Consider the following 24,753-nt stretch of genomic DNA (forward strand, 5'->3'; position numbering starts at 1 on the left):
AAAAATGGATTACCTAATTACTCATTAATTAATTACTTTGTTGGTATGTATTTTTGATTTCAAAAAAGTGTCAATTTTTTTTTGTATGCAATATGTTGAATTATTATATCTTGGTTTATCTTATCCTTGGTAAAAGTCTATATCACTACCTAGTATATAAAGGTATATATTATCTATATTCTATGGTATTATAATATTATCTGTGATCACTATATTATGTATTATGATAATGTTAATAATTTCTCATAATATTACTAACTCAGGTGTTAATTAATGAAAAAAAAACTCAGTGATGTATAATTTAATTTATTAAAAATAGTAAATGAGAACAATAAATTTAACTCTATTTACAGGAACAGGGCTTATTGCTACTTAAACTACATTGTCATTATTAAATAATTCTAAGTTAAATAAAATAATTTATCTTCACCTTTAAACTAACATTATTATATCTAACTACGCATTTTGTTTATCTAGTCAATATTTAACCAGTGGAGCTTTGTAAGACAAAATATTTTTTGCACAGCATATTTTAATACTTGAAAGACAACAGTCAAAATAACCATTTCGCCAATTAATTAATTTGATTTAATAAAAATAAATGAAATAACACTTATAGCAATGAAATAAGTGCAATCATTAGCAGCGTAATAGTAGCAAATACTTTATTTGCTGAATTACATAAATCCCGGTCGCAAACAAGGCATCGGCTCAGATTTTGTGTGTGATCTGTACCCAAAAGTCCATTGCAGTGCTCCATAGGGTCATCTTCTTGAACAAATGAACAACCTCGCATCACGATAGTCCTGTTTTGGTCTGTAATCAAACAATCATATATTAAGTCCTTGTCAATTATCTATTTTGTATATTTTGTGATTCTCCGGTCTCTGCTAAGTCTGGTTCGCCTGGCTCCCTTGTGTATTGCACGCCTCATAAGCGAAGCGTTGAGGTGGGTACTACTGTCACTTCGCGCAAAACATCTGATTTTTCAAACTTAAAATGTCTTTAAGTATCATACATTGCACTTGTAAGATAATACATACACACACATATTAAGAAAAAACACTATTCTTAACGTTCATGATATTTTTGATGTCATTTTTGTTATTTTAACTAGTTAAAAAACAGTTTAAAAAAGTTCTGTCTTGGACGTCCGTGTGTCTGTATGTGCGGATTCTTTTTCTTGTTAACACGATAGCGACCGAAATACTTTACTAATCGAGTCTTTTTTTTAACCGACTTCAAAAAAAAGGAGGAGGTTATCAATTCGGCCGGTATGTTTTTTTTTTTTTTTTTTTTTATGTATGTACACCGATTACTCCGTGGTTTCTGAACCGATTTACGTGATTCTTTTTTTGTTCGATGCGGGATGGTGTCGAATTGGTCCCATAAAAATTTTATTCGGATAGGCCCAGTAGTTTTTATTTTATGAGCATTTTTGTCTTTATTTGTAAATGTTGCAAGTGCAAGTTTGAAGTCGGTTGTTTTTAACGCAGTTATTGACTTGTTTCTCTTACGCTTGAGTATGCTCAGGAATAGAACCCTTTCATTTTTCATGTTGAAAGTAGAAAGAGCACAAAGAGCGATATTAAAAGTCATGATAGCTAAGCCCATATATTATCCCACTACAGCCCTTTACAATGAATGTAAGTTACTATCAATTAGAAAGCTCTTCATACTTAACTGTGTTCTTGCTTTCCATAAGCAGACAAATTGGCATGAAATAAAAGTTGAAAAAAGGCGCAAGGATAAAGTTTTCAACTTACCATTTGTCCGCACTGCAGCTGCAAAACGATTCCATGACTTTTTGAGCCCACTTCTATATAATAAAATTAATAAAATATTAAACGTTCGTAACTTGACCTTATCAGAATTGAAAATTAAAATTACCAATTTGTTACTTACCTTGTCTTACAGCGAAACTGAAGATTTTATGAAAGTTTAATCCCAATCACGCATAAAATATATATAAAGAATCCGCATATTTAAACAATCTCTCAAATAACCTAACATACACAACACACACGCACACTCACAAACACCAACACTTACACACACACACACTTACACACACACACACACACACGCACACACACACACACACCCACATAAACTGCATGCCCGAAATGTTATTATTAACCTTATTTAAAAATCAATTTGTTTCTTATTATTTTGTACTTTATAAAATATGTAAGTCTACTAGTATATAAGTTAACTAAACAATACTGGCTAAGTCTGGAGAGGAAGGCGTCGATCGTCTCTAGCACAGGTATGTTCCTAGTTGAGGCGATCGTCGTGTCTAATTTGTTTTTGTATTCATGTATTGTTTCGAAATAAACGATTTTTATTTATTTATTTATTTATTTTCAGGGTCTGATTCGATGTGGTTTAATTGTTATTAAATAAACATAAAATAAATATTTATTAAAAAAAAATTATGAGGCGTGCACTTTTGGATTTTCCAAATTATTTATAATATACGTCCATGCCTCGTGCTTATAATTTAAATAGAAAAAGTCTAACAGCTTATAAAACTTTCACATTCATTCTGCTTTGTATAGATGCGGAACGCCTTTGAAGTAGAAATAAATATGCTGAAACTACTTATCTAATTTTGCGGTAATTTGTTATCTTCAATGTGGTGGGTATAACGTGGACTAAGTTGCCATCGAAAGTTAATCGATAGATACAAACAACAAAAGCTTCAATATACGTGGATATAGTCTACTCAATGTGGCTTATTGCAAAATGTGGGATGTTGCTTATTATGATTTCGGTGAATGTAATAGAGCAAAGGTCAAACATAATATTCGAGTGATTCATGAAATTAGTTCTGTTTCTAAGATGAATATCTCTTACAAATGGATTTTCATTTTATATTTACCTTGGTAAGAAGTGACAACACAGCGCGGTCTTCTTACGTCATTTTTAACTTGACGAACGGTTCTCATAAAAGAATAACGTGAACCGTATTTATTAGTCTCATCAACCATCTGCAACGAAATGTTATTTATTATAGGTGTTATCATAAAGAGAAGGAACTATATTGTTACAAATACAATGAACAGTTTACAAACCTGAACATTTGGTGGCTCGATATTTGATTTCCCTAAATCTTCCACTAAATCATCGGTTGTTGTTGTTAGGTCACCGTTTGATATTAATGTTGTCCAATCTCTATTTGGAAATGTTGGAGTTTCTGTTTCAAATGCTACTGTTGTCGTATCTGATTCCAAAATAGATGTTGTTCGTTCATTATTTATAGCCGATGATGGTGTTGTTGTTTGTTCTATAATAGTATCTGGCTCACTATTGGTTGATACGTCGATAGACTCCGTTGAGGTTATACTTTGGTCATTTAAAGTAGTAATTTGGCTTTCCATTGTAGTCATGTCTGATTCCAGAATAGGTGTCGATTGAACATTAATAATTGTAGGCGTTGGAAAGGTATCTAATTCTACGTTTTGTGTTGTGGGTTCATTATTGACGCTGCTATATGTAGTTGTTGTAGGTACGTTGTTGGAGTCTTCTGGTGTCACATTTTGGCCATTATTGTCTGGACTTGATTCGTTTCCTTCTTCGACAGAGACTGTTGTTGTTGTAACATCTTTAATTGTTGATATTTCTGAATCAATAGACACTGTTGTCGTATCCAACGTTATGAGAGTCGTCGATTCTACACTTTGTGTCGTTGTTTCTGGCTCTTTAGTATTTTCAGTCGTTACACTTGCGTCTACATTTGATGTTGTAGTCTGTTCATTGATATTCGATGGTGTAGTGGAGCCTTCAATTGGTACAGTCGTGCCATCGGCAATTAATGTAGTCGATTGTGGTTGCTCATTTTCTGGTGTTGTCTCGACCGGAAAAGATGTATTAGGGTCAGTCACAGATCCATCACCTACCGTACTACCATCGGTTAAGGTAGTTGTGGCGATTGAGCTTTCGGTAGTTGCTATAGATTCGATTGTAAATGAAGTTGTAGTCGTATCTGAGTCTGCAATCGTTGTCGTTCCTACGCTGGTATCTACACATGTTTCTATTTTATTTTCAAATTCGTTTTCACAGTCAGTACACACGTAGCATTGCAAATCGTCGGCTGAAAATGCCAATAATATTTGTTAGTTAGTCACAATTAAAAGTTAATTTTCAAATAATGTTAATGAATAAAAATAACTTACAGATTACTTTATGAGAAAGTAAAGCGAAAATATTTATCCACAAGAACAATTTGTAAATCATATTGTAACTGTGGCACTATGATTGTTATTTAGATTGTAATTAATTAATTTGGGCAAATTTTTAATTACTATTTGTACCACTCGAAGAGGCTCACTGAACTGATAGAAGCGACGGTAGAACTATTAATATAAACAGCATTCCCTTATCAGCGAAAGCTACAGAAGGATAGATTACAATCTTATCATTAATATTAAAATAACTGGACGGAGTGTAAATAATTTATAAATAAATCGATTATTACGAAGGAGCATTACTTCCTAAAATTAATTATGGTTTATTAGACCTGTAATTTGTTTTACATTAAGTTCAAAGTAAAATATTAATGAATAATATAGCCTATACGTCATAAGAATGTCCTAACTATACCGGAAATTACCGTATGAATGGAAAAATCAGAACCTTATATTTTGCTAATTTCAATTATACGATGTGGCTTCTCTTAGACCAGTAATATCTATTTATTTGACTAGATTTGATTTCTAGGTTTATTTCTTGTTTAACATTAATTTGGCGGTAATCGTGGAAATCTTTATAAATTGTTTATTTCTGTATCCTAAAATATTTTGCTATTCCAATGTATAGACAAAACATTCGATCGATAATTCCATCGTAAGCTCGTTAATAGATAAGTACTATCTGATAAAATACTTCATACTATCAACAACACACATGGGTCTTTATACTTATAATTAATAATCATTGTATTTGTTTTTAAAATGTATTAAATAATCCGCCAGGCCATTCTACGAACCTAATCTTTCCTTAATAAAATAAATACAATTATTAGGTATTTTTATTGGTGCAGTATGTATTAAAATTTATCTTAATCTAATCTAAAATAGTTTTAGATATTTAATAGTTTTAGATCACAAAACATTGTGCCAATTTTAAGACTTTTGCCTGCCGATGTAATGTTGTGTGACACCGTTTTTTTAAGTATGGTAAACATTTCTATAATTTCAGATTGAGAAACCTCTTCACTCATTATCGACTACAAAATACGGAAAATAAGCATAATTTTTTAACTTGATATTTGATAGGTAAACTCTAAATTTTTATAGGTTTATCATTACTATAAGGTATCAGCAAATTATACATCGGTGACTAAAGTTTCAGTTTCTTAGAAGTTCAATCTAATCCTATTAGTATCCTAAAGAATTATGTCGGGTATTCCCTATCGTAGGTAGTATAACGTATTATCTTGATGTCTTTCTATGAAAGTGAAATTACACTTAAATCAAATAGATTGTTAAAGATAAATGATAGTGCATAGGTATTAGTTACCTTACCCACTTTTATGCAACAAGCTGTTGCCCGCAGCCTCGCCTGCGTGAATAAGATAAAGGAGAATGGGCAAATTGGGCCTGAAACTTGGGCTAAGACCAATACACACGAAATATTGTTTTTGTGATAGATCATTACACATACCTAACGAAAAAAATAAAATAAAAAAATAAATCGACCGGGTTCTTGTACAGTCAAGGCAAAAAGTTTTATTTATTTTGCGCACAATAACGGTGTTTTTAATTCGAGTGAAGTAAATATAAACCTAAATGTCATTGGAGTGACTGAGTTTAACCATAAAAAACGTCTAACTACGTTGAAATATAATAAAAACGGTATAGGTACCTGTTACAAAACATAATATTAGTGTATTTTGGTTATTAGAAGGCTTCAGATTAGTACGTCTTTGTAAGTGAAAGTGAATAGGAGTAACATAAAGATATTGTCATTGTCTTGCAACAGTTATTAATTGCAAAAAATAGTATACACAAAGTAATAAAACTTGATGTGACTGTACAAAAACCCGGTTGATTATTTTTTTATATATATTTTTCCCGTTATGTATGTGTTATGATCTATTATAAAATCAATATCTCATGTGTATTGGTCCAACTCAAGTGTTCAGGCCCAACTTCCATAGTAAAATGCCCATTCTCCTTTTCATGGTACAAACTTTCAGCCCCTATTTATGCTCTTCATGGGGGTAGAATTGATCAAAATCCTTTCTTAGCGAATGCCTACGTCCTTACATCTATCTGCATGCCAAAATATTTCAGCCCGATCCATCGGTTTGGGCAGAGCGTTGATAGATAAATGTGTCAGTCAGTCAGTCCTTAACCCTTTGAGTTTTATATAATTACTAGCTTCCGCCCACGACTTTGTATGTGCATCCCCCTTTTTCCCCGTTCCCGCAAGAATTTCGGGAAATCCTTTCTTAGCGGATGCATGCCAAATTTCAGCCCGATACGTCCAGTGTTTTGGGCTGTGCCTGTGCGTTGATAGATCACTATATTATCAGTCACCTTTGAGTTTTATTAATTAAATACCTACTATGTTAAGATATAATTGTTTAACTTGTGGTCCATTTAACGTGAATATCGAAAGATCAAAATGAACGAAAAAAACCCATTGAAAAGTTTTTTATTAAAGTATTTTTAGTAACGAAATCTATCATTGAAATACCGATTTATCGATAATATCGATTTAAAAGATGCTAGAGCATTTAATATATTTAAATATTTATTTTCTAAGAAATTAAATATATTGGTAGGTATTGTAAATCACGAGATAATCATAAATGTGCAGTATCTACTGATAACAGTAATAATTGTAAAATGATTCTACTTTGGCCCATCTTTTTTTAATATGTATTTTTTATATAATACCTATGTTAAACCAATAATATTGCCCGAAAAATACTTAATTTAACTTTTGATTTTTTACTATTTTTTAACACGCTTGTAGCGTGATGATACCATAGCTTCACCTGTATATTTGCATGTAAGCTACTCCTATCCTATAGACTCGTTTTTGACTGAATTTAAACGTACAGATTTTCATTCAAACTTTGTGTTTAATGACAAAACAATAATTTCATCTCCATAAAATATGTTTTTTAGTTTCTTTTTTAATATCTAAAAATGAATCGCCTAAAGTGTTACTAAGCGTAAAACTCGAGAATGGCTCTACCAATCCAGCTTCGTAAAGCAGGTAGGTTCATATGGAAATAAATCATGAAAAAGGGGCAATAGGGCAGAAGTCAGAACATCGGTATCGGTTTATAATTATATCTTCTATATAATATACATATATCTTTTATATCAAATGCGATTGAAACCTTCAAGCTTAGTTTATTGAGTTAAAACTGACATAGGCAGCGATTAATGTCGCATGTCAAGGTTGCAAATTAATTAACGTATTTCAATTAAACCTCGTTTTATAAACTTCATTAGAATCTTTATTCTTTATAGTTTCACTAGCTGCGCCCCGCGGTTTTACCCGCATTGCTCCGCTCTTGTTGATGATACATAGCCTATAGCCTTCCTCAATAAATGGACTATCTAACACTAAAATAAATTTTCAAATCGGACCAGTAGTTTCTGAGATTAGCACGTTTAAACAAACAAACAAACTCTTCAGCTTAATAATATTAGACAGATTTTAAATAATTATTAATCTATTATTAGATTTTTATGGCGATGTTCACGATCCTTAGTTTCTTTCTTGCATAAAATAATTAAAATTTAAATACGAAAAAACACAGTAGAAGTACGCAAAGTATATATATATATATATGTACTTACTAAATTAATCAGTCAATAATTATTTTTATTTATATTATGAGTCTATAACGAGCTGAAGTTAAAATGAAACAGTAATTAGTTAATAACAATTATACATAATTATTAATGTATTCATAATGTAATCTGTATAGCTTCTGACGAGTAAAAAAATATGCTATGACGAGCCATTCGTCCCGTTTGACTCACTGTTATAAACAAGACCATGGGCAAAAGATAGTATTTCTATACCTTACAATATGTTTTTCAGTTACTAGACAGTCTAGGTTGATCAAAATCTGTTCAGTAGTTTTGCCGTAATTCAGTTACGCAATCATCCAAACTTTCGCAATTTTTGAAACCCAAAACCAGCTGTGATGAAATGTATAAAATGGTGATGAGCAATTATAACTTCTAGGTATCAAAAATAGATGTGGACCGATTCTCAGACCTACCCGATATGCACACGAAATTTCATCAAAATCGGCGCTGTCTTTTCGGAGGAGTATTTTGTGACACGAGAATTTTATATAGATATAGAAAGAGAAAATAATTATAGTTCAGTTTTTGTAAGGATAATAGATATATGTACTAAAATAGTTTTATGACTCATCACGCATATCTACCTCTATTAGTTACGACTTACGAATGCTTTGCAAAAATATTTCGAATTTTGTCCAGTCTCAAGGGAATTTATGAATACATAATATGTGTACATACCTGTAATACATGTAGCAAACAGTAACACGAGAAAAATGCATTTTTTCCCCATTTTCATATAATGTATCGCCTATAGAAATCACTATTAACGACTATCACTCCCTATCATATGGATATCATTCAAATGCCTATATAAACATATGATTCATATACACTATACAGGGTGTTTCACTTTTACGTAATTACAAGTTTTTAAATGTTTGTCCTTTTACTGCAGTGTCTCAAGAACAAATGAGATCGATTTGTCAATTGATTTTCATGGTCCGTGGCTCAACCTTAAAGCCTGATTAGGTAATTGACAAAAACTAATCTTTTTCTAGTATTTATTCTTGTATTTATGTATAATTGCACTATTTCTTTAAATATTTTATTATGTAACACGTATAAATTGAAATGAAAAAGTCTGTTGAGGAAACGTTTGAATTTTCAACAAGGTTGTCATTGGTGAAAATGTAGAATAATTAATAAGATAGACACATAGGAGTACCTACGTATAAAATATGTAATAAATAATAAAATAAAAACACTTTATTGTTCAATGCACACAAAAATAATATAGGGTCTATTTTCTTTTTGGAATTTCAGAAACTTCTTGAAGGATTCTATCACCTTTTCGAAGAAATTTCTAGAATTAGTACTGTTTTTGAGTCTTTTAACATTGTAACTGAAGTTAGGTTTACGTATGGGTACACCCCTTGCATGTTTATGGTCCAGTTACATATCGCAACGTAAAACGTTAATGCAAACCACTCGACAGATAATATTCAGTCGATTTGTAATTCCCTATGTCATTAATCATTGCAAGGCTTAAGCGCGTCACACACGGTGAAGATTTTATCTTAAGATACTGTTATATTTTATATTACAGTATCTTAACGCATCCGGTATCAGCGTTCGGACCATCATTTTTCTTTTTGTCATTGCGTACTAAGACTCCTGTAGAACCGCCATCCTGTTACAAATGACCCACAAAATTTCGCGTCATTTGTAACAGGATGGCGGTTCTACAGGGGTGGGTGGTACGCAATGACAAAAAGAAATATGATGGTCCGAACGCTGATACCGGAAGCGTTAAGATACTGTAATATAAAATATAACAGTATCTTAAGATAAAATATTATAGTATCTTCACCGTGTGTGACGCGCTTTACCTTATCAAGGACTACTCATAGTTTATCAGAGTTAGTAACAGCCTTAAGTTTTCGTTCATTGAGACGGAGTCGAGTGTATATAACTAGGTCAGGAGCATCTTCTTATTGTTTATCGTAGTTTATTTATTTATATGGCATTTTGCAAATCTACATATTACATACACACCCATATATATTATTGCTTAATGGTATATATTAATGGCTGGATTGCCTGCTACATCTGTTTCATGATTTTTAAATAATTTTCTTCTGCGCTCTACTTCTCTTATTTTGCACGACTCATAATGCGAAGCGAGTGCTTTATGATCGAAAAATTTGTATATGCTAAAGTTCGAATCCTGTACTGGACTGTAGTACATAAGAAGCACTGTGCCAATGAGACAAAATTCAAGGTAATAAATCGATATCAAATAATAATAAACATGGTTTTTTCAATGTAGAAGCTATATTGGAGAGGTATTTTAAAATTAATAAATAATTTAAATTAAATTATATACCTCCATACGTATATTTTAAGCAATTTTTTCAATTAATTAATTTTGTGAAATATCAAAATGTATTTTTTAATAATTAATATCTAAGTATAGTAGTTCAATAAAATTTAAAATTCTTATAAAATGAGCTTAAATTTATAAACTCTTGATAAAAATGGACTTAATACAATTCCGGTAGACTTAATCAATGATTATATTAAAATGATTATCACAATATAAAACCAAAACAACATTTATATAAGTAAACTAGGTGAGGAAGTGGAAAATACTATCTTAAAAACATACGACTAAATTGATAGTCTATCAATTCATTGAAAGGAACTGATTATTTTTCATTGATTAATTAATGCAGGCTTTATCGATAATCAATTTGTAACAAATGCAAGTAAATCAAAACAATATGTAATATTTCTTGTTAATTAATATTTAGATACTATCACATAATGCAAAAGAATTTCAATAATAAAAAGGGAAAGTACTAAGTATCTATCTTCAAAACATTCGATTGATAAAAAATGCATGATAAAATATTGTTTGTTTATTATTTTTCAGTTTTCTCTAACATAAGCGTATTATCAAATTTGTTTTGACAATCATTAGATTGTATTGTAGTGATTGTAAGTACCATATAAACTAAACTTTATCAATGATTGGTTTAATAAATAAAAGGCACGTTCAACAATATATTATAACACGTATATTACAAAAAATATGGAATAATAAATACGGTAACATCTTCAGGTTCCTAAGTACAAATAACGAAATCATACATATTAATTTAACCATAAAATTTGTTGAAAACTCAATTGGAAATAACTCCTTAAATATAATTAATGTTTTATCTATTACTTATAGATTACAAAAATTTCAACAAGCAAAAACGACATTGGACGGTCCATGAAATTCAAAGGCGATGCATTTCTTGAATTGGACGTTTAAAATTCAATTTTGGCACTTTGATAAGCGAGTTACAACAGTGCTCGTGATTTTTCTGTTTTTGTTAACGTAATGTCAAGTTCAAGCTTAAGCGCACATGGTTTCTTGCTGATTAATTAGGCTATTAATGCTTGGTGTAAAGATAAGTCGCAATTAGAGCTAGGATGGCCAATGGAGCGGATGCAGCGATTGATCCAGCGCCGTTGCAGCGGTCCTTGTCGCAAACGCTGCAGTGCTTGATTTGCTTGCTGGGGTCGCTGGGGACGGCTTTGGCGGCGTTTTCTAGGAGCTGGCAGGTGTGCTTCAAGGCTGTGGGGTTGGCGTCAAGGCACGTACGCACGACTGAGCCATTTTCTGGAATAAAGAAATACATCTATTGTTAAGAAGGCATGAAAACGATAATCACAAATCACCAATTATGCTGATGTTTAATTTGTAAACTTTTATTTTCTATTTGTCTTATCCAAGCTGAATGCATGATTTTTTTAAAAACCCTATATTACTAATACACTATTTGAAAATGGATTATTTTTTATGTCAAAAAGTGAGCAGCTTAAACACTAAATTGTAGAAAACAGATTTGGTAGTTAACATTTCTTCTGAGAAAACACGTATTTTTAACGAATTTATTAGGTAGAGTTAAACAAATATTCCTATTATAATTTTATAAATATGTATATTCATACCCAAGACAATCTTGTGGCAGTACCGGGGAGCGCCAGTGACTCCTTCAATGAGTTCCCGGGGGAGAATCGTGCTCAAGTAGGCTCGGTTGTAGTTAATGGAATCTTGTGTTGAACAGTCCTGAAAATTAATTGAAAAAATTTATAAATGATAATATCTTAATGAAAATTGTTCCGACAAAAATATACACAACTATTTTAATATATGATTTGAATTAGCGAAAATGAAAAGTGATGGAAAATTCAGTCCAATTTTTTGCATAACTAGATAAAATTTGTAGACAAACATGAATTTACGAACGTTTTTACGTTAACGTAGAACAACAGCAGTTTTAAAATTATCCTATAGCAGTAAGCTTATAGCTAATAGATGGCAATTGCAGTAGCCACCCCTCCGTTGTTGGTACATTAATAATTTTTAAAACGAATGCAATACAGTCCATATTTTTGATCGACTGGGTCTTTGTATAAACTTCTCTGAAATATCGGTTCGTTCAAATTATACAATATAGAATCTTTGAAATAAATAATAAAAGTGCCGCAGATTACTAAATATGTAGTTACTACGTGTATTGCGCTAATTTAGCCTATATTCGACTTGATAATATATACACTTATGGTGTTGGTGTTAATTTTCAAACTCAGCACATAAAGCTAGTTATACACTATACAGCTTGCTAGACTTGCAAATGACTATGTTCATCGCCTAATTAGAAAACTATCCTCTTGCTACGTTAACGATGTAACTCTAGCGGTTAGTCATAGGTATCTATGCTTATAAAAATATCCCGAACGCAGCCAACCAGAAAAGGGAACATAAAACCGGGTACACAACAAAATAAATTTGAAGATTCATTGTTTTAACCGTTCAAACTTATGGTGTAGCCTGCCAACAGATATTAATAGACTATATGTTTGTAAACATTATGAAATCATAATTAAGCTTCTAAGCTTTTTGGCAGATCTCCAACTTGTATTTGGAGTGAATTCTAAGAAATATGACATGATTCGTATGGAATTAAATTCTTGTTTAAATTTTCTTAAACCGAAGGACTCAAAGGGAAAATCGTGGTATTTCACATCATATTATAAGGTTTTATGGAGATTGGAGTTCAAAGTTAAGATTTATTCTCGTAACTGTGTAGATATTCTTTTATTCTATAAATTTTAAGCCTTGTTTATTTATTAAATAAAATTTATTTATTAATACTGTAATGTGCAATGTCTTTTATTTTTAGTATTAAAGAGAAACAGTTATAACTTATAAGGTAATTCTAAGATGTATGTTTTACCCATAAACAGAATTAATTGCTAATAATAAATACCCACCACAACAGTCTTTCCACCGAAGGGGTCTTTGCAGGCGGGGTCGGATTGTGAGTTACACTGGAAGCACTGCAGGCATGATCCTGAAAAGAAACAATAAAATATTTTTATTTTAAAACAAATACAAAACATCGGTCGATCTATTTAGTTCCTGGATTTGTGTATAGTTTCCACATGTTTACTTCATTATGTAAATGTGTTTCTATCATATGTACCTACCTACAGCTTAACTGCTTAATTTTTAGACCTCTTCACATATCTATAGGTACTACAACATGTAAGTAAATCGAATAAAATAAAATGAAATATTGTCTTCATTCGTACATACTTTATAGTAACTACCGTCTACCTTCTATGCATTATAAGAAAATGCAGATATTAATCTATAGCAAAATATTTCAAACCAACATTTCTAGATGTTGAATACAATTTATTGTTGTAAGGTTATTCAAACCATCTGTTTACGACGCAGCAACATTTTAATAGATTCATAATTTGTCTGAGTCATACATTGAAAAATTCCTTTGCTAATATTATGTGAAACATATTTAAAAATTTAAGTACAAAAATTCGTATGTCGTGTTTTATAATCTTTTCAAATTGTTAATGAGATTATCGATGAACAAATTCATAGAACTATGTATATAAATAATATTGTAATACTGTGACTATATCTTTGTCATTAGATATATTTAGGCAAGTGTACCGTATAATGTACCTATATGCCTAGTGTATTTGTTTTATTATTTCAAAGTAAAAAAAGGCAGAAATAGTCAATTTTACACAACATACTTATAGAGCAGGTGTAAATCAAAGCCCCCCAACGGTCCAGGCCTTGTCGCGGCGGAGGGGCTCAGTAGCTCAGAGTTATGGCCCTCTGAGTGAAGCGAAATTGGACCAGCGAGGGGCTGAACGGCTGGTTTAGAGTCGGGGAGATTCAACCGGCCCGACGGCCAGGGCTAGGTGTGGCCCAGCGGCCGCTGTGCGCGGCGTGGGATGGCGGCCAGAGGTCGTGGCTTGGCGGACCCCGTGTCCGCTAGGCAAAGGTGGCGCTGAACGGCAGTTGGGGTTGGAAAGCCTCGACTGACCCGACGGCAGAGGTCCTATTTGTGGGCCAGAGAGGAGCCGGCTTTTATGCGGCGGTGGATGGCGGCCAGAGGTCGCGGCGCGGCGGGCTAGCTGGTTTAGCAAGCCACGCCGTGCAGCGGAGGGCGGGATCCCGACGCGTCATTGTGATGACTCGCGGAGACTCCTGCAGAGGTGTGGGGCGGCGGCCGCTGTAATACGGCCGTCTGCCAACTCGTAATCCGGTCCGTGGGGCCGGACCGAGGGCCGCCACCTCTGGTGAGGTGGGGGCTGCGAGGTAATCTCTATAAAAGTGCGCCGGAGGGTCTCCCGACGTGTATTTCACACATCGGAGAACCTTCCGGCGTGCACCCTCCGGCCGGACGGTGTTGGAGTCGGGGGTTCGGGGGAACGCGGATGATGGAGCGGGGAAAGATCCATTGTCTGCGCGTTGGTGGCGTAAGCCTTCGTTCCAGCAGCCACCAGCGAGGGGGGTTCTAGTGGTGGGCCTGGAAACGGGCATCTGCTGGGCGGGACACGCGGTAGAGTCGTAACCGTTCCCGCAGTTCCGTCCAAAGCAGCGCGATGGAACAGAGTGGGGTTTTAGTCGGTAGAAATCCGACATAACCACGGCTCCATCCCCGGGAGCCGGGGGTATCTAAGAAGATTTCCCCACTATAAAAAAAAAAAAAAAAAAAAAGGTGTAAATCAAAGAATCAACCTTGTTTGTTACGATGTAACAATGTAGGTACATGCTAGCTAATTAAGACCTGAGTAACTAGTTGTTGTTAATACTTATACAACTAACTACCTATCTATAACCCTATATACTTATATACTTCTGTTTTATAAATAGTAGTATTCAAGCAGCATTTAGAATATGAGAGTGATTTTCGTAGAACACCAAATTACAATGTTCAGCATGTTTGTATGTCCGACTCCTTAGACTCACTCGATTTTGATCCACTTTAAACTGCTTTGTACACATATTATCAAGGAATGATGAAAAAGTCATATTATAATTTTAAATAATGTTAGAAAAATATTAGTCCTTATTATGGGTAAGATTATGAAATATTTTTGTTAGAAAATGTGTTGAGCATTTTATTAAACACATGTTTTGTATCCGTAGTCTTAATATTAGTGTTTCTATACATTGAGGCAACACATGGGAGCTATTTTTAAATTTGATATGTATAAACAAAACGTTTTAATAAGAGGATGATTGATATTAATCTAAAAATATACAGCAATCAGGTCATGCTGTTAAACAACTTTAGCAACAACTCTACATTAATATACAAATTATTGTTAGCATAGTATTTATGAACCATTGATATTTTATAAAATATCAATGGTTCATAAATAAAACATAATAATTTTCAGATCTTACAAAAGTATATACCTACCTACTGAAGTAACCACAAAATGTACATGGTAGAGTCACATTCTATGGGGAAAAGAAAAGCTATATCAATAGCACGTAAGTGTCATGTCACTGACGTCAATCAAAGATGCTTTATTAGTTTGACATTCACACTTAACACTCATTTTGCATTCAAGATGCAAATCAAAACCTTATTAAAAATAAAACGACGTCTTCAAACAAAATGGTATGTGGCAAGGGTTCATATATAAAGAATGAATACCGAACCTTTTACAATAACATAATAGATATAATTTTTAAATTAATTATGCATCTAAACATGCCTAATGAATTACTCTATCTATTGGTGAAAAGTGCCTTATATTCAAACTCGCTGGAAGACAGTAACTTATCGTATAAAAATGCAATAAAATTGTATGTATATTAGTCGAATAGAAAATTTTATATTAAAGAAAATTGTTTTACACAATAGAAAGATTTCATGGCATTCAATTACGAGTCAATTCATAGGTAAGTTTAAAACTTTATCTAAAACTGGTTTCTCAAACAACGTTACTACTAAGCTAGTTTAGAAGTTGGTTACTTATGTCATCCTACCACACTTTCTGCTATCATTAGATTTTGGAACGGACGTAGAAATATAAACTAGCTCAATTTTATACCTGGACTTTATACTACGTAAATAAACTTAACCACTTGCTTTATTTTACGTCTACGCTTAATAATAAACGATATTTAAAATATTAACTATATCACACGAGAAAAATTTATAATTAGTATTTATATCCTATCCTATCCTATCCTATACTACTCTAAATCCTACTCCTACTAATATTATAAATGCGAAAGTTTGTGAGGATGTGTATGCGTGTGTTTGTTACTCTTTCACGCAAATACTACTGAACCGATTACAATGAAATTTAGCACACATATATAGAACGTAACTTGGATTAACACATAGGATAGGTTTTATCACGAAAATCCCACGGGAACGGGAACTATGCGGGTTTTTCTTTGAAAATGCAAGCGAATCCGCGGGCGGAAATCTAGTAGTATATTCCTACCGTAGTACATAACATTTTTGTGGTCTTCAAAATTAATATATAATTTAAAATCTATTGATTGATATAGCTAGTGGGTCTAAGCATTATGACCTAAATATCTGTGCTGTATATATGCCTCCTCCAATAACTCTTGATTATGTAAAATTATTTGATAAAAATGTCACCAATGTAATTTGTAACAAGCTTAGAGGTAACAAGATTAAACAATCATCTACTTTATTATTGGGTGATTTTAATATGCCGAATATAATTTGGGAACACGACAAAAGCTCATCTTGCGTACCGTCAAGAGCGAATTGTAATAATGTGGAAAACATATTTTTGGATGATATTATCTTTAACAATTTAAGCCAATGCAATTTTATTAAAAACGATAGAGGAGGTATCCTGGACCTCGTTTTTACGGATACTCCTAAGCTAATACAGGTTAATTTATGTCAACAGCCATTAATAAATTTAGATTCATATCATCCAGCTCTTGAGATGGAATTGAGTATAGGAAAAAGTCAAATCTTTCTAAAACAGGTAAGAACTCCAATTTTAAATTTTAAAAAAGCTAATTTTACCGATATGAATGAAAAGCTGTCGCGTTTACAATGGTCAAAAATTTGGGAAGATGAAGAGAGTCTCGATCGGATGGTTAACAGCTTTTATTCATCCATCGTTCCCATTATAGAGGCGAATACTCCCTTAAGTAAACCTAAAAGTGAAAACTATCCAATCTGGTTTAGTTCAGCTTTAATAAAATGTGCGAAAGAAAAGAATAAATACAATAAAAGGTATAAATTATACAAAAATCCGAGGGACAAAGAAACAGTTTATATTCTGAGAAAAAGATATGATAGTATGTTAAAAGAATGTTTAAAGAACTTTAAAGAAAATGCTGGGAATACACTGAAAACCAACCCCTAACATATATGGTCCTTTGTGAATAATTTAAAACGCAACAGTGGTTCTATTCCTAACCAGCTGATCTTAGGTACTAAAACGGCCTCCGGTGGAGAAGAAATATGCGAGTTATTTTCGGAATATTTTCAGTTGGTATATGAATTACTTCCATCTTCTATAATATCCCAACCACAAAATAGCCCACCATCTGTGTTACCTGATTGTTTGAACTCAATAAGTAATATTTGTTTAAGTGAATGTGAGGTACGTGCAGTTTTAAAAAAACTTGACCCAAATAAAGGATCCGGCTTGGACGATATACCGAACGTTTTTCTTAAAAACTGCGCGGATAGTTTGTCTGGGCCTTTGTGTGAATTATACAATAGATCTTTAAAATATGGCATTTTCCCACTGCACTGGAAAAGGGCGCGGTTAACACCAATACATAAAAATGGTGATAGAAACGCTGTATCGAATTACCGACCTGTGTCTGTTCTTCCGGCACCTGGTAAAGTTTTAGAATCGCTGGTTCAACAGAAAATTTACTGGCATGTTAAACATAAACTGCACCCAGAACAACATGGTTTTTTACCAAAGAAATCTACCACCACAAATTTAGTCAGTTTCATTGAGGATGTTGCGGGCGCGATCGATGAAGGACAGGAAATCCACGCTATTTACACGGACTTTAGTAAGGCGTTCGATTTAATTGATCATATTTTATTGTTAAGAAAGATTTATGAATTGGGTATTCATGGGTCCTTGTACCGATGGTGCGAATCGTACTTAAGTAATCGGACTCAATTAGTCAAGATTCGTGGATATACATCACGAGCTAATGTAATCCCAACGGGCGTGCCTCAGGGATCCCACCTGGGTCCCCTTTTTTTCCTCTTATTTGTGAATGATTTGGCCAATGGTCTAAAGTGTAATTTTAAGATGTATGCGGATGATTTGAAGTTGTATATGCGAGTCAAATGCGAGGACGATAGGAATATGCTGCAAAAATAATTATATCACCTTGAAGATTGGTGTCTCAGGAACAGAATGCTATTAAATGAAAATAAATGTTATTGCATGAACTTCACAAAAAAGAAGAACACGTTACCTCTTTCATATATTTTAAAAAGTAGCAATCTTAAAGAAGTAAACAGTATTAGAGACTTAGGAGTCATAGTAGACAGTTCACTAAATTTCAAAGATCACATGGATCACATAATAAGTAAATCGTCCAGTCTTTCCGGATTCATTTCTAGGCAATTAAAATACTTTAAGGACCCTGGCGTTGTGATTCCTATTTACAATTGCATTGTAAAAAGCGTCTTGGAATATAACAGTTGTGTTTGGTCTCCCAGCTATGCTGTGCATTCCAGTAGATTGGAGAGAATTCAGAAAAGATTTGTGTATCAACTGTCCTACATTAATAATCAATGCAAAACATTGGTATCATACGAAAAAAGATTGAGTTTTTACAAAATGAGGCCTCTAAGTGTACGCCGTAAGTGTTTGGACATACTGTTTCTGTACAAACTGATACATGGTCTTGTGGATTGCCCTGAACTCCTTTCGCGCATTAAAATAGAAGTTCCACGTCCTGCTAGCCGTTTGGAAAATAGGAAGTGCTTTAAATTACCCTATTGTCGTACTAACGTAGGTCAAAACTCTCCTTTATACAGGTGCTGTTCGTACTATAATGGTGTTAGGTATAATTTCGATATTTTCTCGAGTTCTCTATCCTCAGCCAGAAGTAAAATTTACTCTGCGTTGTGTAAAAATAATGGTAGTGTTACTTGAATTACTATAGAAGTTTAAAGTTTAAAATTTAAAGTGTAGCGTGTACATTGTCACTTGTCAGTCAGTTTATGTAGTTTCACTAAGCACGATGTGCTCACTAGTTTAGGAATTGCACCGCAAATGTTTGTTTTAGTAAATAGTTTTTAAGGCTGTTTATGTGTCAATTTCAATTTGTGAACCAAATAAAAAAAAATAAAAAAAAATCGTTGATTAATTTTCATGCAAAATAAAAATATTATAGGTTATGAAGTAAAAGAGGAGGCAAAAATTTACATAATGAGAACGCACCCCTTTCATGACATACATTATTTTCCCTTTAATAGGTCAGCAAAGTAATAAACTACGGTAGAGGTACTTTTATCGATGGCTCACTATAATTAATGCTTTCTAAAAATGGCCAATTTCATCATAATTAACATACTTTTAACATCTATAATATCTATGATATATGTATTTTATCAAAAGCATCTATTATAAAGATGGTAGTTAGGTAACTACCTAGTTTTGTTTGAAAATATCCCAGAGCAAGCCAATGCGTGAGATCATTGTATGACTAATAATAATGTGACCAGTGCCAATATAAAGAAATCATTTACCCCTAGTATTTGTTAGCAAAACAAAAGGTGAACTTCCTTTGCCTATATATACCACGTTTAAATTGCGTTAGGCGTGGTTTCGATGACATAATTCATCTTCGCTAAATTCGTGTCAAGACGTTAAATTGACCTTAGGGGGGGCCTTTATTACATACGCTAACACTTTGCTCGCAGTTCTGCTTACAATATTATTGATTTTTTTTGAACAGTTTAGAAATTGGTTAATAAGTTGCCTTAGTTCAAGTTTTAGGGATATAATCGAAGAAATGTAGGTATTGGCGTAGTACTAAATAAATATAATCTGTTGTAATGTGTATAATCTGTACTCAAATCTTCTTATATATAAAAATGAATCGCAAAATGTGTTGGTAAGCGCATAACTCGAGAACGGCTGAACCGATTTCGATAATTATTTTTTTATTATATTCCTTGAAGTCCGAGGATGGTTTTTATGTAGAGAAAACGTAAATTTGTTCCACGGGCGAAGCCGGGGCGGACCGCTAGTAATAAACTGAAAGTGAATAGAAACAATTAACAACATTTTTGTATCTATCATCCGTTTCTTATACATATTATGCTGATTGCTGATGAATGATGATGTGTATCTATTGTACCTACTTACAGTGTGGGGATGAACCACAATGAATCTAAGTTAGTAAAATACTATGGGTACCTACTAGTTATAAGTTACAAAAGAGTTTCTGTTACAGAAAGTAGGTAGATATATACCATACCTATTTTCGTTTTAAAACTTGTTGAATAAAGGCTACAAATAAACACATTTATGATGTCACCTCCTTCCATTTATATATTTAGTTCATGATCAATCGCGTCACCTTCGAAAGTTACGATTTCCGAACGATTGCAAACATGAATACGCGTCGTTGAATTATAATTTACATTTAAACTTAATGTTTTCGGAAACAAACAAACAAGTTTTTAAATGAGCTTAACCTGTGAAGCTGGAAAGTTTTTCGGTTCATATCAAATTTATATTTCAACTTGCCTCATTTTAAGACGTCATAAGATTTTTTTTTGTGAATACCAATAAACTACTATCTTCCTATTGATAAAAAAAACAACTAAAAAGATTTAAAAAGCATTAAGTTTTTATATAAACAGGAACCATAACATAAGTAATTTAAATAAAATAAAATCTTGATTATGAATATCAATGTAAACATTTCAACTAAATAATATACATGGAGGTACTATATATACATCCTAGTCCAAACATTTATATAGAAGGTAGAATCAATCCACGTAATACATAGGTTCAGACAAACATCTCTTCATTTCACACCTTTTGATCTATATTTGTCTAAACAGAGCGATAAAATGTACTTAGTTATTTATACAAAGCTTTCAGCAATGTACCTTTGCTATAATAATCAGCGTAGAAAACACAACACTTAAATAAATATCGTACTTAAGATAAATAATCTACATATTTTTCTCATACCTACACTTAATATGCAAAACTATTTATTCTTGTCCGGCCAGCAAACACGGTAAGTATAAAAAAATACTTTTTGTGGCATTTCACATAATGGCCACACTTAATCTTCCAAGGCTACATTAAGCCTAAGTTATGAGGTAGAAATTTAGTATTTTTTCCATAGTTCCTTGGCATGATCCCAAACTTTGTCCACATTTCGATCCTTGAGAATCAAAACAAAACTTTCTGCGTGAGTTATACATATATATATATATATATATATATATATATATATATATATATATATATGTGTGAACGCAAATGTTTTCCTGAACGTACATTTTTATTAACAAATAAATAAAGCTACAAAAACATAGATAAATGATCAATTAATTATGTAACAAAAACTAGAAAGTAGGGTAAGTACTGGTATAATAAATATGGAAGAATATTAGCTATAAATTAGTCATAGTTGTTAATTGTTATAGTAGATAGGTAATAAAAGAAGTTTATTACAATACTAATTATCAAATAAATTATACTTTTTATGGTACTCGTTTTTAATATCTTTAACAGAATCTTCGATCTAAATTCGCTCTTTAGCCTTATTAAAGAAATAAAATATAGTAGAGCAAGTTCGAAAAGAGACCTTCAACAATTAATAAATTTAAACCAAATGCCACATATCATCAAAATCAGTTCAATGATAGTCGTTAAAGCGAAACAACAGCTTTCTCATTTATAACATTGCATTTGTATGAATGTGGTATATTTCTAAATCCATAGAACCATGAGCCAACGCAAAACCGTCTAATTTTAAAAGCATAACAAAGCGTCGATGTTATCTCAAAACCAATTCTAAACTGATGACTGATAAACCTAACTGTGTTTATATACAAGCATTATATGCTCGGTTCGTGAGTTCACCATTAACTATGTTGTTCACCTTGATATAACTCAATTGTTATACTCTTTTCATAAGGAAAACAGATATATTATAACGATGCCTATTTGCTGTTAGCTTGTATGGCGTGGAAAATAACTCAGTTTTCAAAGCGAGAGTGAATAGGTTTCTGTCAAGCAGGCATGTCACCACCTAGTCATCGCAGACAATTTTAAATCAGGTAGACTTGTGGTCAAATGTCTGCTTGATATATTATAAAAAAAATGTATAAACACGTATGTGGCCATAATGAAAGTTTTCTGAATCGAATAGTAGATATTATATATTTTGGTTATTAGTATTTATTGAAGAAACAATTTTTAATTTAAAATCCTAACAAACAGTTTTTCGCTTCACGAAAATACAATAATCTCTCAGACGAAATTTACATAAATCTATTGCTTATACAATGAAGCGGACAAAAAAAATAAACATACAATCGCATACATAAATATTAAATACTAACTAGATATATATTTTTCCACAGATAAAAGTATACGTTGTGTTTCATTTTCCTTTAATTTTATACAAATCTCTCATATTTTACTCTACAGCTAAGAAAATATGAAATCGCACAAATCGAGTTATTACTTATTATATAGAACTGTTTTTCTATAGTGACACTTGCAATCGGAAATGTGTTAATAAATAAATATTTAGTATTCAATGAACACATGGACAGATTGATCGAATGTACTGTACGTGTCGCGTACTACGCATTGGTGAACATGATGTCATACCCTGTTTTATGTACCTAAACTATGGTCCGACCGTTGTACCCGTTGTACCATAGAATATATATACTCTATATGTGGTAAAAATGATTTTATGTTTGTAAAATGGATGTTTGTTTTGTCATTACTCATTTCATAATAACATGGAGTTTATTGGAGTCGTAAAAGTAAAATTCTTAACAAAACATTGGACCTATTTATTAAATTTAGGAGCGCATTTTTCGTGGTCTCATTAAAATTCATATAAAAATAAATAGAATAATGAGTACTGAGTAGGTATAACATAGGTAGACTGCCAGTTACACTCGTGATATTATGTTAAACCCTCTTTTTGATGTTCTAACCTATTGTAGAACATAGATGAAATAAACAATTTAAAACAAACTAGATGTTTTTGCAATATACATATTATATATTCATTATATTGCATGTACAGTATACACTATACAAGGTCAATAAACAAGTTCGCATTGAATCATCGTTTTTTATAAAAAAAAATGTAAAGTTAATTTTCTCACGTTTTTTATATAAAATGTTGATTTCCATTACATCAGGTTTTATATAAATAATCTATTGTTATTATAATTTATTAATTAAAAAGTATTACTATAATTTAGATTAATTTAATTTTTCTAACGAATTCTTATGAAAGTTCTCTAGGTAGACCATACTACTGGTTTCACCTACTAAGATCTGTATCTTCAGGAAACTTTCTCTGTTTGAAAGTAAGTTTTGATAAAAAGAAATTGAAATATTTGCGAATGAATTTCTCGAGCCTAAATATAACAAAGGATTTAGCAGTAGGTATTTGGCATAAGAATGTAGGTCCATAAAACTGTGTCTCTTTGTAAAAGCCACTATTTCATATGTTTGTCCCCATTCAGCACCCTAATTTGGCAACCATGGCCGTTTCAATCTATTTTATTACATATTGTTTGAGACAATTTCAGTATACCTACAATTTGCCGTTCATATTGTAACATTGTAATCTTTAAGTTTGAATCGCACACGAAATTCTACATGCAACCCTGTTTATGTTAGTCCTATACTCAAAACCTTCATGGATATACGAATAATAAAATCAAAGTAACGGTTATTTTATATTTCATTAGTTTAAAGCTTGTTTTATACCTACTGTACATAATATAAGAAAGTAATTAAAGCTTAGGGTAAAAGTTAGAAAATTGTTTGTAGAAATTGTAAACAGTAAGAAATTATTTACTATAATATTATATTCTAATTATGCTTCATCTTATTTATTAAAAATATGTTATACGTAAACCAATGAAACTGATGGTCAAAAGTATTTACGGACCATTACAAAAAAAAAACAAAAAAGTACCTATTTTAATATGCATAGAGCTTAATAACAAAATATATAAAAATTGCAAAATCTTCCATCATACAAATCAAGATTGATCACTGTTTACAATTTCGACCTGACACTCAAATTGAAAAATAGAAAAAGGTCACCAGTTTAGCTATGCATTTGGATAATAAGGGACAAAAACGTACCGAATTCGACCAGAGCCAGTAGAGCGGCGAGGGTAAAAGCAACACACCGAGCCATCATAGATTATAGAAGATGTTTTCTGAACAAGCGGACTCTTGTAACGAACGACTCAGACTGAACACTAGAATAACTTGCCGCCAACGCGTCGCCGGCGAACGCATTTACACGCTGCTTAGGGTGGCCATGTTTTTTGTGTGGTACGCAATGGGTATTGTAATT

The 24,753-nt window shown here is 32.3% G+C and overlaps 2 protein-coding genes across 3 annotated transcripts; both read right to left on the reverse strand.

Annotated features, from left to right (window-relative positions):
- Nucleotides 1-489: 489 nt before the first annotated feature.
- Nucleotides 490-8,733, reverse strand: LOC149901280 (uncharacterized). 2 transcript variants are annotated; one of them, XM_090111783.1, is made up of 4 exons: nucleotides 8,523-8,733; nucleotides 3,078-4,096; nucleotides 2,885-2,993; nucleotides 490-816 (listed from the first exon to the last, which is right to left on the reverse strand). In XM_090111783.1, the coding sequence occupies exons 1-4, from the start codon at nucleotides 8,578-8,580 to the stop codon at nucleotides 614-616; spliced, it is 1,389 nt and encodes a 462-aa protein (XP_089967909.1). In that variant the 5' UTR covers nucleotides 8,581-8,733; the 3' UTR covers nucleotides 490-613. The 2 variants fall into 2 exon arrangements, with proteins under 2 accessions (XP_089967909.1, XP_089967907.1); XM_090111781.1 differs by lacking the exon at nucleotides 8,523-8,733 and adding an exon at nucleotides 4,179-4,321.
- A 2,108-nt stretch (nucleotides 8,734-10,841) lies between these two features.
- On the reverse strand, nucleotides 10,842-24,689 carry LOC149901281 (UPAR/Ly6 domain-containing protein bero-like). The gene is made up of 4 exons (XM_090111907.1): nucleotides 24,537-24,689; nucleotides 13,116-13,195; nucleotides 11,790-11,907; nucleotides 10,842-11,457 (listed from the first exon to the last, which is right to left on the reverse strand). The coding sequence occupies exons 1-4, from the start codon at nucleotides 24,592-24,594 to the stop codon at nucleotides 11,228-11,230; spliced, it is 486 nt and encodes a 161-aa protein (XP_089968033.1). The 5' UTR covers nucleotides 24,595-24,689; the 3' UTR covers nucleotides 10,842-11,227.
- Nucleotides 24,690-24,753: the final 64 nt, after the last annotated feature.

Source organism: Colias eurytheme, chromosome 17, assembly GCF_061535395.1.
Source record: "Colias eurytheme isolate Ceu_HAF_F1 chromosome 17, ilColEury1 Martin Lab GWU primary, whole genome shotgun sequence".
Classification (NCBI taxonomy): domain Eukaryota; kingdom Metazoa; phylum Arthropoda; class Insecta; order Lepidoptera; family Pieridae; genus Colias; species Colias eurytheme.

What these genes read in the sequence shown, in the direction of transcription:
- LOC149901280 (XM_090111781.1), bottom strand. Translation starts at nt 4,239, where the DNA reads ATGATTTACAAATTGTTCTTGTGGATAAATATTTTCGCTTTACTTTCT. An exon ending in ACTTTCTCATAAAGTAATCT is followed by an intron (nt 4,097 to 4,178) that starts GTAAGTTATTTT and finishes TGGCATTTTCAG; the next exon opens with CCGACGATTTGCAATGCTAC. An exon ending in TGTTGTCACTTCTTACCAAG is followed by an intron (nt 817 to 2,884) that starts GTAAATATAAAA and finishes GTTTGATTACAG; the next exon opens with ACCAAAACAGGACTATCGTG.
- LOC149901281 (XM_090111907.1), bottom strand. Translation starts at nt 24,594, where the DNA reads ATGATGGCTCGGTGTGTTGCTTTTACCCTCGCCGCTCTACTGGCTCTG. An exon ending in ACTGGCTCTGGTCGAATTCG is followed by an intron (nt 13,196 to 24,536) that starts GTACGTTTTTGT and finishes GTTTCTTTTCAG; the next exon opens with GATCATGCCTGCAGTGCTTC. An exon ending in CTGCCACAAGATTGTCTTGG is followed by an intron (nt 11,458 to 11,789) that starts GTATGAATATAC and finishes TCTTTATTCCAG; the next exon opens with AAAATGGCTCAGTCGTGCGT.